We start from the raw sequence: 12,309 nt of genomic DNA, 5'->3' as shown, positions 1-12,309 counted from the left end.
ATGCAGTTGCTCTGCTCCGGTGGTTAGTTTCAGAAAGGGAAGGAGAAATTCTCCCACCCGGTTAAAGCAAAAGTAGTTCTGGAGACTGGGGACCCTCGATGCACGGAGAGGTGGCGGGGTGCGTGCATTAGCGTGCGCATACGGCGAGGGGTTTCTCCACCGTTGTGTTTTTGTCCTTTCATGTGTCAAAAATGAAGGCTCAGGCTGAAACGGTAGGAGGAGAGAAGAGACCTTGGCCGTCTGCCGCAGGGGTGGCAGTCAACTCCTCAAAGTTTGTGTCGCTCTCGCTAAGGAAGTGCAAAGGCCCCGAGGCCCCGACGTAACTCTCGCGCAGCCTCTCCAAACCGACCTGTCGCTAGACCGACACACAGGCCGGCTCGAACAGGCTTGCCGAAACACCCTGCCCGCAAACTTCAGTCTTTCGCTCCTTTATAAACACACACACACCCGCCTCGGTGACTTTGGGGTTTTTGTAGCACTGCCCGCCCCAACTTCCCGCTTCATGTCCTAAATCAACGTGGGGCACCCTTCAACCTTCTCTTTGTGCATTAAGAAAGGAGCAGCCCCCCAGGCGCATCAGAATTGTTTTGCTGTGCACACAAAAGCTCCCCCCCCCCGCCCCGTGCACTTTCGGCAGCAAAAGCGAGACCCGTGAAGCTCGCCCCCCCTTGCAATCTCACTTCCTCCTCCGAGGCTGGGGGAAGAAAGAGGGGGCTGGAAAGAATGACTATATAGACAGATAGAGGCACATTAAGCGTCGCGGCGGCTGGACTGGGAAGGGGGGGGGGAGAGTCGGTGGTGGCAATGGGAGTGGTGCGCAGGCGCACTGGGTGGCGGGGCTGAATGTTTCCCAAGTGTTTGAAACTGGTATTTGGGTTTTCCACGTTGGATCAAGTGCGGCGTACAGGGAAGGCTGCATTAATTTCACCGGCGGAACAGGAGCAGCTGCGTACGCGGAGGGAAGCTTCGCCTCCTTTTCGGCCGGGCAGTTTCCTCCGCGACCGGGTTTTTGCTTATTTATTTATTTATTTATTATTTGTCTGCCTGTCTTCGGAAGATCGGGGTTTTTAAAGAGCTCTCTCTCTCCCCCCCCCTTTCTTTTCTCCCTCCTTTCCCTTGTACACACACACGCACAAATCCCTCTGATTGTTCCTACCACCTCCTCGGTGAGTTACCGACAACGACAGCCATTCAATCAGCTGCTGGCTGCTGGCTGTAGAGACTCGCGGACGGTGTGTGTGAACGCCTGCCTTGCCTTGCCTTGCCTTTCTGATCGCCGAAGAAAAGACTCCAAAGGTGGCTTTTTACCCCTTTTCGCCGTGGTCTTTTCGGTTGGATCCGAGGCACAAGAGAGGGACGGAGAGAAGAAGGCGGCTTGAGGATTGAGCCTCTGCCATTTGGGGCTGCTGTGTTTGAAAGGGAAAACTCTCGCCCGTTCGGGGTGAGAGGAGAAGGAAGATATAGACAGCATATTTATTTATATTTGGGGCGGATGAAAATGTTGAACCCTGCAAACGGAGAGCCGCTTCATCTGGCGAACTATGTGGAGGATTACCTGGACTCCATCGAATCTCTGCCCTTCGATCTGCAGAGAAATGTCTCCCTGATGAGGGAAATCGACGCCAAATATCAAGGTAAACTGCCTGGCTCCTTTTATGTGTGAAGAGTGTGTTGAAGGCTGACCTAGTCCTTTTTATTTCCCCTGCAGAGATGATGATCTCTCGTCGGGGTCCCGCTTCCTTCCCCTCTCCCCGGTTTCCCCACGCTTCATCCCAAAGCGGAGGGTAGCTTTAAAAAACAACAACAACAACAACAACAGTGTATTTTGTTGCGAGAAGGCATATGAAGAGAGAGGGGAAATGTGGGGGGGCTGTTGCTTGCTTTGCAGCCGGTAGCTCCCCCCCCCCTCCCCTTTCCTTGGGGCGGAACAAAAGGTCTTCTTTGGGGGGCTTCTCTTTATGAAGCAACAGGACTGACCTACACTGTTAATTTTTTAAGGGTTTTCAAAAAAGTAAAGAAAAGCCGGGCGCAGAAAAAGCGGCGGTAGCGGCAGTAGGGTGAGAGGAGGGGCAGGGAATCAGGACGCATGGGGCACCGAGGCGGCTGTTTCTTTTCTGTGTGTGTGTGTGTGTGTGTGTGTGTGGCTGGAGAGAAAGAGGGAGAGGGGGAGAGAGAAAATGTTTTCTGGCCGCTATGGGAAAGTGCTGGGGGTGAAGACGAGAGAGGAAGAAGAAGAAGAAGGGGAGGTGGAGAAAGAGAAGAGCGATTACAGCACAACATTGAGGAATTTCTAGTATTCGCAATGGCTGTAGTAGGAGAGGGTGCTAGTAAGAGAGAGAAGGGAGGGAGGGAGGAATTAGACCGAGAGTGGGAAGAGGGGGGTGGGCAGGGCTTGTTGCCTTCGTTCCCTCTCCTTATGGGTTTTTTTTTCTTCAATGGGGTTTGCTTTTAAAAGCAAGTCTCCCTCCCTCCCCTCAAGTCTTTTAGTCGAAGGGGGGGGATGCAAAAAAGAAAGGGGTGGTGGGTGGGAGATAGATTATATAAATACTGTGTGGGCTGGGGATGTGCAGCTTGCTGAGTGGAAACCCCCCCCTCCTTCCCTCCTCTCTCTCCTTTCCCTCTCCGCAGAAACTCATACAGTATTTTTGCAGCTCTTGGAGAGCGAGCGAGAGAGCTCTTGTGTCTCTCCCCTCCGCTCACTCTGCAGTTGGAGGAAATGGTGGTTTTAGTTAGTGTGTGTGCCGGGGGGGGGGGGGGGGGGGGGGGACGGGGGGGAGGTTTTGTCATCTGTGCGAGGTGGTGGTAGGGGGGGGGAGGAAAGAGTACTACGGCCGGCGGTAGAGGTGACACCGGGGTGCCCGTTACGGATTTCGCTCTCCTTCCCCTCGCTGGCGTGTGTGGTGCATGTGCTCGTGTGGTGGGGAAACCTGGCCGATTCTTGCTGCGTGTGTGGGGTGGGGAAGAGCAGCAAGTACCCATCTGAGAGCTTTTCCTCTGGCGACGGTGTGTGAGTTTCCCCCCGTCTCTCGTGAGGCGGACACGGTGGGGACGACTGGTGAGAAAAGGGAAGCGCCGGGGCTCAACTTGCCTGGGGGGGGGGAGTGTAGGCTCAGGGACCGGGGCAAGGAACTGGAAGGGGGGGGAAGAGTACTATTAAAGGACAGGGCGGGCATTTCAACCCGCTCTCCACACTCTCGACTGCGCTAAAGGGAGGCGCCACAACCTCTCAGCGCTAGAAAGAGCGAAAAGCGCCGTCACAGCGGCTTTTATAGGGTACCGTTATTACCCTATTGTGTTCGCCCCGCCTCCCTCTTCCTTTATTGGCTGAAGGTGCCCTCAGGGACCACCCACCACCCCGCCCTGCTGCTCTCTGATTAGTTCCCCTGAATTCTCGGCAGAGGCCCGCCTCCCACTGACGTTGATGAAACTGGACGGTGGAGGGGACCGTGAGGGTTTCTTGTAATAGTTCGAACTGCCCCGTCTGCTCCTCAGAGGCTGATTGGCTCCCATAGTTGCAGGAAGCGTAAGATGCCTCTCTGTGACTGACGCATTGATGCGAAAGACAGGGGCTGGTCCTCGCTCCTCCCTTCAAAGCCTAAGCGGAACAATCGCTTTCGAAATAGGCGGAGACTACCTTGGGGCTTTCCCTTCTGATTGGTGTAGGAGCTCTGGAGGGTGTGGGCAGGGCTACTAGCGTGGCTCCTTAGCCTGAGTGGTCGGTTTCTTCCGAGGCGGGCTCTAGAGCGACGGAGGAGAGATCCTGATTGGACGGCTAAACTAGTAGCAGAGTGCAACGGTTTAAAGGGATTTACAACGGTTAGGGACGGGAGGCAGATGTTCGCCATGTGAACGCCCGTAAGTACACCGGTTGGAACCGGCACCCTAACCGTTGTAAATCCCCCATCTGAACGCTCTTCCAGTCCCTGAATAGACTCGGGCCCGGTAAGGGCAGAGGGGCGGGGCATGGAAAGAGATTTCTCCCCCCCCCTTCCCGCTCAGGAGCGCGCGCGCTGTGTTCTTGCTCCGCCCCTTAGAGGGGTCTCTTGGTGCTATGAGGAAGGGCCGAGAGGGGGCGGGGATTGGGGTGGCTTCATTTCAACCGCGCGCCTGACCTTGATAGGCTCCTCCTCATCAAGCAGTCTTCTGAGGGAGGGATTCTTCCCTCGGCCGTCTGTTTAAGAACAAAGTTTGAGTCCAGTGGTACCTTTAAGACCAACAAAGATTTACTCAAAGTCTAAGCTCTCTGAATAAAACTTCGTTGGTCTTTAAAGGTGCCACTGGATTCAGACTTCGTTCTAAATTTTTTTCTTCTTTCTTTTTTTTTTTTAATTAAAAGGTTTTGCTAATGAAACTAGCACGTTAAAAAGACCAGAACATACATTCCCACTTTAGGAATATTCATGTGTTATGGGTTGAGCAAACCCAGGTTTTAAATGATGCCATTCTGGGTATCTGATTATTATTTCTATAGCTGTTACTGAAAGCCTGTTTAGTTTCACTCGCAGGGGGTGGGGGAGCCAAATTCAAACATAGCTAAAATGTGTGGAAACAGCCTTTCATAAATCTTGTTCAAATGTTGGGGGTGGGGGGGAGAATCAGTAAATGTGGCTGTCCAGATTCAGTCACATTCTCCTGAGAAGGCCACTCGCTTCAGTTAAGGCTAACTGCAAATTAATCTCATGTGGAGATATACTGTTATTTTTAAACAAATGATTCATTTCAAAGTAAGCTCATTTTTCCATGCATCTTCAAAGTATCTGCTTGGAATAAGTGTTAATTATACTATGGAAAGGTTGGGGAGATGTCATCACTTTCCCTCCTCCCCCCAACCAATACTTAGATAAAGCTGAAGAAACTATGCTGGCAAATTATGTAGTCTTATTCTTTCTTCACAGATATTTTAAAGGAACTGGATGATTATTACGAAAAATTCAAACGAGAGACTGACACGGTACAGAAGAGGCGGTTGTTGCACTGCATACAGAGAGCATTGATCCGGAGCCAGGAACTAGGAGATGAAAAAATCCAGATCGTCAGTCAGATGGTAGAACTTGTTGAGAATAGAACTAGGCAAGTTGACAGTCACGTAGAACTGTTTGAAACCTGCCAAGAGATTAATGACACGACTGGGAACAGTGGCAAAACAAACCAAGACAAGTCAAAGAATGAGACAATCACTCAGGCAGAGAAACCTAACAACAAGCGGTCTAGACGGCAAAGAAATAATGAAAATCGAGAGAATGCTTCTAATAACCACGATCACGATGATATCACTTCAGGAACTCCAAAAGAGAAGAAGGCAAAAACGTCCAAGAAAAAGAAGAGATCCAAGGCCAAAGCAGAGAGAGAAGCGTCCCCCGCAGATATCCCTATTGACCCCAACGAGCCGACATACTGTTTGTGTAATCAGGTCTCCTATGGAGAAATGATTGGCTGTGATAATGATGAATGCCCAATTGAATGGTTTCACTTCTCGTGTGTGGGACTCAATCATAAGCCAAAGGGCAAGTGGTACTGCCCCAAATGTAGAGGAGAGAATGAGAAAACAATGGACAAGGCACTAGAGAAGTCTAAAAAAGAAAGGGCCTACAACAGGTAGTTTCTAAATCTAAGGAGAATAAAGCTGCGGAAGCATATATTTATTCTCTGTATTATCTTTTGTGGAGGTGTGAGGACTGTAAAATGTATATTTTTAAAGGAGGTTATAAATCAAACCATTCTTGTAACAGGGATGGCAATATAAGAAATGTTTGGGGTTTTTTCCCCCCTTGATATAGCTGTTAACAGGAAAATAGTCTGTGAGCCAAAACATATATTAAAGTAATGAGTTAACATTGTAATGCCCAGGCTCATTTTATGGAAAAAAATATGGTTTCACAAGTTGGTAAGACACTGCCCATCAAAATGTAGATAGTAAACATGTCTTGGATAGCATTCTGTTTTTTCTCAGAGATGAATGCTATTTGCCTTTCTAGAAAACTGTTCAACATTCAGTTTGAATAAAATAGTACTTTGCAAACTGATCCTAAATATACTGGCTACAATCTAACACAGAGTGAAACATTCTTAAACTCATTGGATTTCAGTGGGATTAAGCACAGACACATTTAACTCTGAGTTGGATTATGACCATTGATTTGGAAGTAAATTCCTGTTGTTTCAGTCATAGTTGCTTCCAAGAATTAGGATTACAGCCTTGCACCCCATTTTCAACATGTTACTGGGAACTCAAGCCCATTGGTTTTAATGAGTCTTGTTTCTAAGGGATGTGTTTGGGACCAGGGTGCTAGATTTGTTTGGTCATGATCAATGCATTAGCAAAAAGAAAGTTGCGGTATAACACCAACCTGCCAGTCTAGCAGCTTAATATCCAATGTTTAACCACAGTTACAAGCTTATTTTTAAAGATGCAAACGGTTAAATTTTACACAGCATATTTTATATACTGGCCAAGTACCATGAGGGCCTTTTTAAAAATGGTTTAGTATATTTTGTATTTAACCAGGAAGAGGTTTAGTAATGAACCTTATCATAAATCAACCTTTATACTGTCCTCAGATAATAGCGTAGCAGTCTTTACTTTGTATAAGTTGTAAAAAATGTACATTTTCAAGTAGAGTTGCACTTAACTTGTATTATAATTGGAAATGCATCCACATGCCATGGTGTAGCCAATATGCATTTCTTTATGTATGTATGAAAATTGTACAGCTGTGATATTAAGGAATAAATTAAAGAAGTTGGATAACTTTGTTCACATGTCGCTTACACGGAACATGTGGGTGTCCGTTCGCCTTGGTGAGCCTGCCTGTGGCTTCTACCATCTCTCTCTTCAGAGGTGGTAGTAACGCATATCCCTACACCTGCCACTGTTCTTTTTCCTCCTCTTACAGCACCCCACTGCCATTCATTCTCTGTCCCTTCCAGTCTCAGTACTATTGACGAAAATGCTGTTGTTTTTCTTTTCTATACCAGTATTTTTATTTATTTCCCCCTTTCTCCCCAACAGGGACCCAAAGCTGCTTATATGGTTCTCCCCATTTTATCTTCACAACAACCCTGTGAGGTAGGTTAGGCGGAGAGTGTGTGACTGGCCCAAGGTCACCCAGCAAACTTCCACAGCACAAGTGGGGGATTTGAACTCCCAGATCCTAGTCCAACACTTTTAACCACTGCTCCACCCCAGAACTACCAAAAGAAGTGCATTGTTGCTGTCTTGAAGTCCCAGCTGTTTTGTAGCCATGGAGTTGCGATATTAAATGGGGAAGAGCAATTGCGCCACATTCCTGGCCAGGATTTCTTTTAATTCTGCTTCTGTTCAAAAACAGCAGTAATACAGTCACCTATTTCTTTCTTAACTTCATTTATACCTTGCCTTTCTCAATGATGGGGACCCAAAGCAGCTGATATTGTTTTCATCTCTTCCATTTTAAGCCTCAAAACAACCCTGCGAGGTTAGTTAGTGTGTGTATGACTGGCCCAGGGTCACCTAGGAACCTTCCATAGTGGAGTGGGGATTCAAACCTGGGTCTCATAGAGCCTAATCTGACATTACCCAATAAACCATACTGACTCTGCTTAACTTTGCTAATAAATGTCCAGAATAGAAAGGGAAACATGGAATTAGAAAGTGGTGTAACATCCCCTTCTCATTGATATCTGTTACGTTGATAGTGGTCAGAGTGGTATGTGCCAACATTAGCGTAGAGCGATGTGCAAGGTAATTTAGTAAAGGTAATGGTTTCCCTTGCTTGAAAGCTAGTCAAATCCGACTCTAGAGGGCAGTGCTCATCTCTGTTTCCAAGCCGAAGAGCCAGCGCTGTCCGAAGACTTCTCCGTGGTCATGTGGCTGGCGTGACTAAACACCAAGGTGCACAGAACGCTGTTACCTACCCACCGAAGCAGTACCTATTTATTTACTTGCAGTTCCTTGCTTTCGAACTGCTAGGTTGACAGGAGCTGAGGCCAGAGACGGGAGCTCATTCCGTCACACAGCACTAGGGTCTCGAACTGCTGAACTACAGACCTTCCGGTCTGCAGCTCAGCGTCTTAACCTCTGAGCCACCATGGCCCCTTTCAAGGTAATTAAGAGTGGTCTAGTATGCTGTGTGTTGCATGGAAATAATAAACATGCGATTCTACAGTAACGGGTTACTAGTACAGAGAGCCAGTTTGGTATAGTGGTTAAGAGGGGTGGACTCTAATCTGGAGAACCGGGTTTGATTCCCCACTCCTCCACATGCAGCCAGCTGGGTGACCTTGGGCCAGTCAGTTCTTTCAGAGCTCTCTCAGCCCCTTAAAAAAGTCTAGCACACCACTAGCATAATGGTAAGAGAACTTGCGGCTACAGAACAATCTTTGGATCTCGTGGCTATTCTATACACAATGTTGTATGAGAATTGTTAATTATTTGGGTTACTACGTTACAGACGTGGGGAGAAATCACAATGAAATATAAACTTGATATACACCTTATTTTGATTTCATACCAAAGACTTCCTCTGAACCTTGCAGAACTATTTTATCATCTACATATCTAATAATGAAGTATGGTTCCCAATCCTTGAACAGGGAGCCACACTAAACAGATTTTCCTGCAAACTTGGTGCACTCTCCTGGTGTGCAGAAAAATCTGAAATCTTTAAAAAAAATACTCTGGAGAGTTAAATTTGCCCCCAAATAAAAGATCATTCTCTGTGCTACCGACCTCTGTTACCCCAAGACAGCTTTATTAAATAAATATCTTGCCTTTGCTTTGGGGAATTAGCCACAAAGGCAGAACTAGCAAGATATAGCGTGGATCTGCTATCAATTTTTATGGAGATAGCTCCCTTCAGACCCTTACTTTAAGGCAATGACCAGTCCAAATTGTAACAGACATGGGTTTTATTTAACTAATAATAATAATCTAGATATTTACATTCAGATCAGAGGCTGCAAGCATACAAGAAGATATAGAAAGCAGACAGAGGGGGTTGGGGAATGTCAGGGTAATACTATACCTATCCTGAACAGATGAAGGAATCCAAGGTATGATGAGATGTGTGGACCGACCAGCAAGACCACAGGGGACCTGAGTTGTGCTCAGTGGTGTTAGCTTTGTGCACACCCAGCTAAAGTCACACTGGGCATGTGCAAGACTGGGTATATTTATACTCCAAAATGTACCCTGAAGGTACGTTAAAGTGTGGTAACTAGTTTCACAATGGATTGATGGGATTCCCATTGTGGAATAATAGGGCAAACTGTTGTTTCCCTGGTACCAGACAAAGGAGGAGAAAATCCTTTCCTTAATGTTTAACAGAATGAAGCTGAATGGATTACCATTCTACATCAATATTTAGCTTGATGAGTCTGGCATAGGTGAGAGAAATGCAGATACCTTAGACACATATATGGAGACAGGTTTGAGGGGATTATTCCAATGGTATTTCCTGAGTTCCAGGGTGTGAAAGGATTTGGGACATGAAACATACAACATATTCCATTCATGACAGTGTCCAGTGGCTCTTTGTCCCTACTTGCCTGTACATTTGACAGACAAAAGACTAGCCATTTGGTCAGTAGAAGTTGCCTAAGGCAAGGGCAGAGATTTGCCCATTCTTAGTCCTTTTGGACTGAGCTGACAGGAGAGAAGAGTGTGTGGGGGGGTGTCGCATGGAGGATGTCTGACCATGCAGCTGTCCTGGTGCTTGGCCTAAGCTTTCCCAGCCAAAATATGGTTCTCCTAGCCTCCCAGCAAAAGCCACTGTTTAAGCCAAGCCTGGCTTTATGAGGTTCAGAGGTTGTTTTGGGGGGTTTATCTCTCCGGGTCTGTGCTGCTGGTTACACCTCCTGCATGGTCTTTAGTGGCAGCAGTGCGCCCAGTGGCAGATGTGGCAAAGCCCAGGAGCTGTGGTGAGCCCAACTACAGTGGAGCCATGGCAGACTGGATGGTTGCTGTGGTGGAACTGCAACAGACTAGCTGCAACGGAGGCCAGGAGTTGCAACATGCCCAGCAAGATGGAGGAGGGGGAATGGGATTTCCCCCCCCCCGAATCTCAATGGTCCACACTTGTACATTCTAATAATGCTATGTGGCACCATCTGAGGATACTTAAATCCAGAGATTGGAGCCATGGACAGATAAGACATTGTGCTCACTTCGGCAGCACATATACTAAAATTGGAATTGGACAGACAAGACATATCTTTCAACAAACCTGGGAAATATCTCAGGTTTGCAGAAAAATCTGAAATCTTTTTTTTTAAATTGAGGGAGTAAAAAAAAACCCAAAATGATAAAAGGAGTGCTTGTACCTTTAATAAACAGATGCCCTCAGTTGGCTAGGCATTCTGGACTTGGTTTCTGTCAGTAAAGGGCAGGGGGATGGGCGAGGCCCTTTCCAGGGATATATTGGCCTTTGAGGGAATACTCATTAGGGTCAGGTGGCAACCAGCAGACCATGAACAAAAAAGGGAAACAAACTTAACCCTGAAAACTAGGATCAAGAACCTAAAAAGGTAAGTCAAATTGAGTAGAGGGCCAGCAATTAAAACGTAATGTATAAATAATGTGTAAAAATACATGCATTTATTTGTAAAGAATTAAAAAACATATAGGGGCCCACTCATACCTCATGAAAAAGTTCCAAAATCATATATACACAAGGGCCAATGGACCAACAGGCAACTTGCTATCACCTGACCTGCATGGCTCATCCAGGCCTGGCTGCTTGCTACCGTTCAACAGCAGCCACCCCACAAAAGCCAGTTTGATATAGTGGTTACAGTTTCAGACTAGGGCCTTGAATGTCCATTATGCTGTGGAAATGTACCGGTTGACATTCTTACTGGTTATACATTCAGCCTAACTTGCTTCACAGGGTTGTTGTGAGAATAAAATGGAAGAGATGAGAATGGTGTAAGCCGCACTGGGTCCCTATTATGGAGAAAGATGGGATATAAATTAAGTAAATAAGATGGGAAGCAGATAAAAGGTAGACTGGAGAGTGGGTGTGAAGGAGAGAAGGAAGCAGGGAAAGGTGAGGATATGGGAGCTTCTAAGATGAGGGAATAGTGTGGGGAGGGGAGGTAGGACAAAGTGGGGTGCCCCCTGCAAGTCCTCGCAGGTTCTCCCCCAGCTTTCTTGGGGAGAGGCTGCCAGAGGAATGAAGGAAAGCTGAAGTCAGACCGGCAGATAAAGGTAGGTTGGTTGATGGTTGGAGATAAGGAAACAAGAAAAGGGGAGGGGCCAAGGGGGCTTTTTGGAAAGGGAAAGGGGACGTAGTGAGAGACAGGAAATGAAATGCCCCACCCCCCCTCCGCAAGTCCTTGCAGGTCCCCCACGTGTTTCTATAGGACATTCACGACTCTGGAAAATTAACAGGCTGTAAAAGAGACTGAGAGAGATCTGAAGTTATATTTTCCCCACTTGAAGTTCAAATAGGTCCCCACAGGCTTCGAAGAGGGCGGTGAGTGGCCTGTAAAAGATACACTTAAAACAGATGCAAATTCTCCTGTATTGAATCTCGAAAGAACAAATTAAATTAGATGCCGCTCTCTCACACACTTGTGCTCGCGGGAAGAATTACTCCTGTAATTCAAGAGATTTTCCTGGCCTTGAGGTTGCTCTCGTGTCTTCCCCCCACTCTTGTCACCCAGTTCCCATATTACATTGTTCTCTGAAACAAATGAATGCAACTTGGATATAAGCTATAATGAAAAATAAAATGGCGTAAGTGATTTGCAAGGGCATGGAACTATTACGTGAGCAGCCCTATTTATTTGTTAGCATTTGTATTCCTGGGTGGCATTTTAATCTTCCAACTGCCCTCTTAGCTAGGCTAAGAGCACAATGGGCGCTAGGCTGCCCCTTGAGCAATTTCTATACAGCCTCATACAGGCTTATACACCAAACGCTTAGCAATTCTATTCACTTTGTCCAGCCATCCTCTGTGCAGCTGCCCAGCTGTGCACACTTTCTGGGGGGGGGCCCACAGCCATGCAAAGGTATTTTTTTAGGTACGCCGGTAGTAAAGAAGGGGCTGTGGGAACAGCCCTGTCCTTCCTAGCAGAAGCATGCTTTTTTAAATATATGCAAACCCCCCCCACCATCTCAAAGCTTTGAGGTAAGTAACAAAAGTCAAGAACACTTCTGCCTCTGCTCAGCAAAACAAACTGACATTCCCACAATTAAAACTGAAATTTCTCCATGCTTCCTCGTTTTAACCCCTGAGCTCCAAAGGTCAAACCAATCAGATAACTCTTGTGAAATTTTGCCCTGGATCCAACCCCCCACCTATTATAGGAGGGGGAGAGTATATGACA

General features: G+C 46.9%; 1 protein-coding gene across 1 annotated transcript; it reads left to right on the top strand.

Annotated features, from left to right (window-relative positions):
• Positions 1 to 1,131: 1,131 nt before the first annotated feature.
• ING1 (inhibitor of growth family member 1) lies at positions 1,132 to 6,667 on the top strand. The gene is made up of 2 exons (XM_015421336.1): positions 1,132 to 1,634; positions 4,896 to 6,667. The coding sequence occupies exons 1-2, from the start codon at positions 1,493 to 1,495 to the stop codon at positions 5,597 to 5,599; spliced, it is 846 nt and encodes a 281-aa protein (XP_015276822.1). The 5' UTR covers positions 1,132 to 1,492; the 3' UTR covers positions 5,600 to 6,667.
• The last annotated feature ends 5,642 nt before the right edge of the window (positions 6,668 to 12,309 follow it).

The sequence above is a fragment of the Gekko japonicus genome, unplaced genomic scaffold, assembly GCF_001447785.1.
Source record: "Gekko japonicus isolate JY-2015 unplaced genomic scaffold, Gekko_japonicus_V1.1 scaffold553, whole genome shotgun sequence".
Classification (NCBI taxonomy): Eukaryota; Metazoa; Chordata; class Lepidosauria; order Squamata; family Gekkonidae; genus Gekko; species Gekko japonicus.
This window is presented reverse-complemented; position numbering and strand designations above follow the sequence as displayed.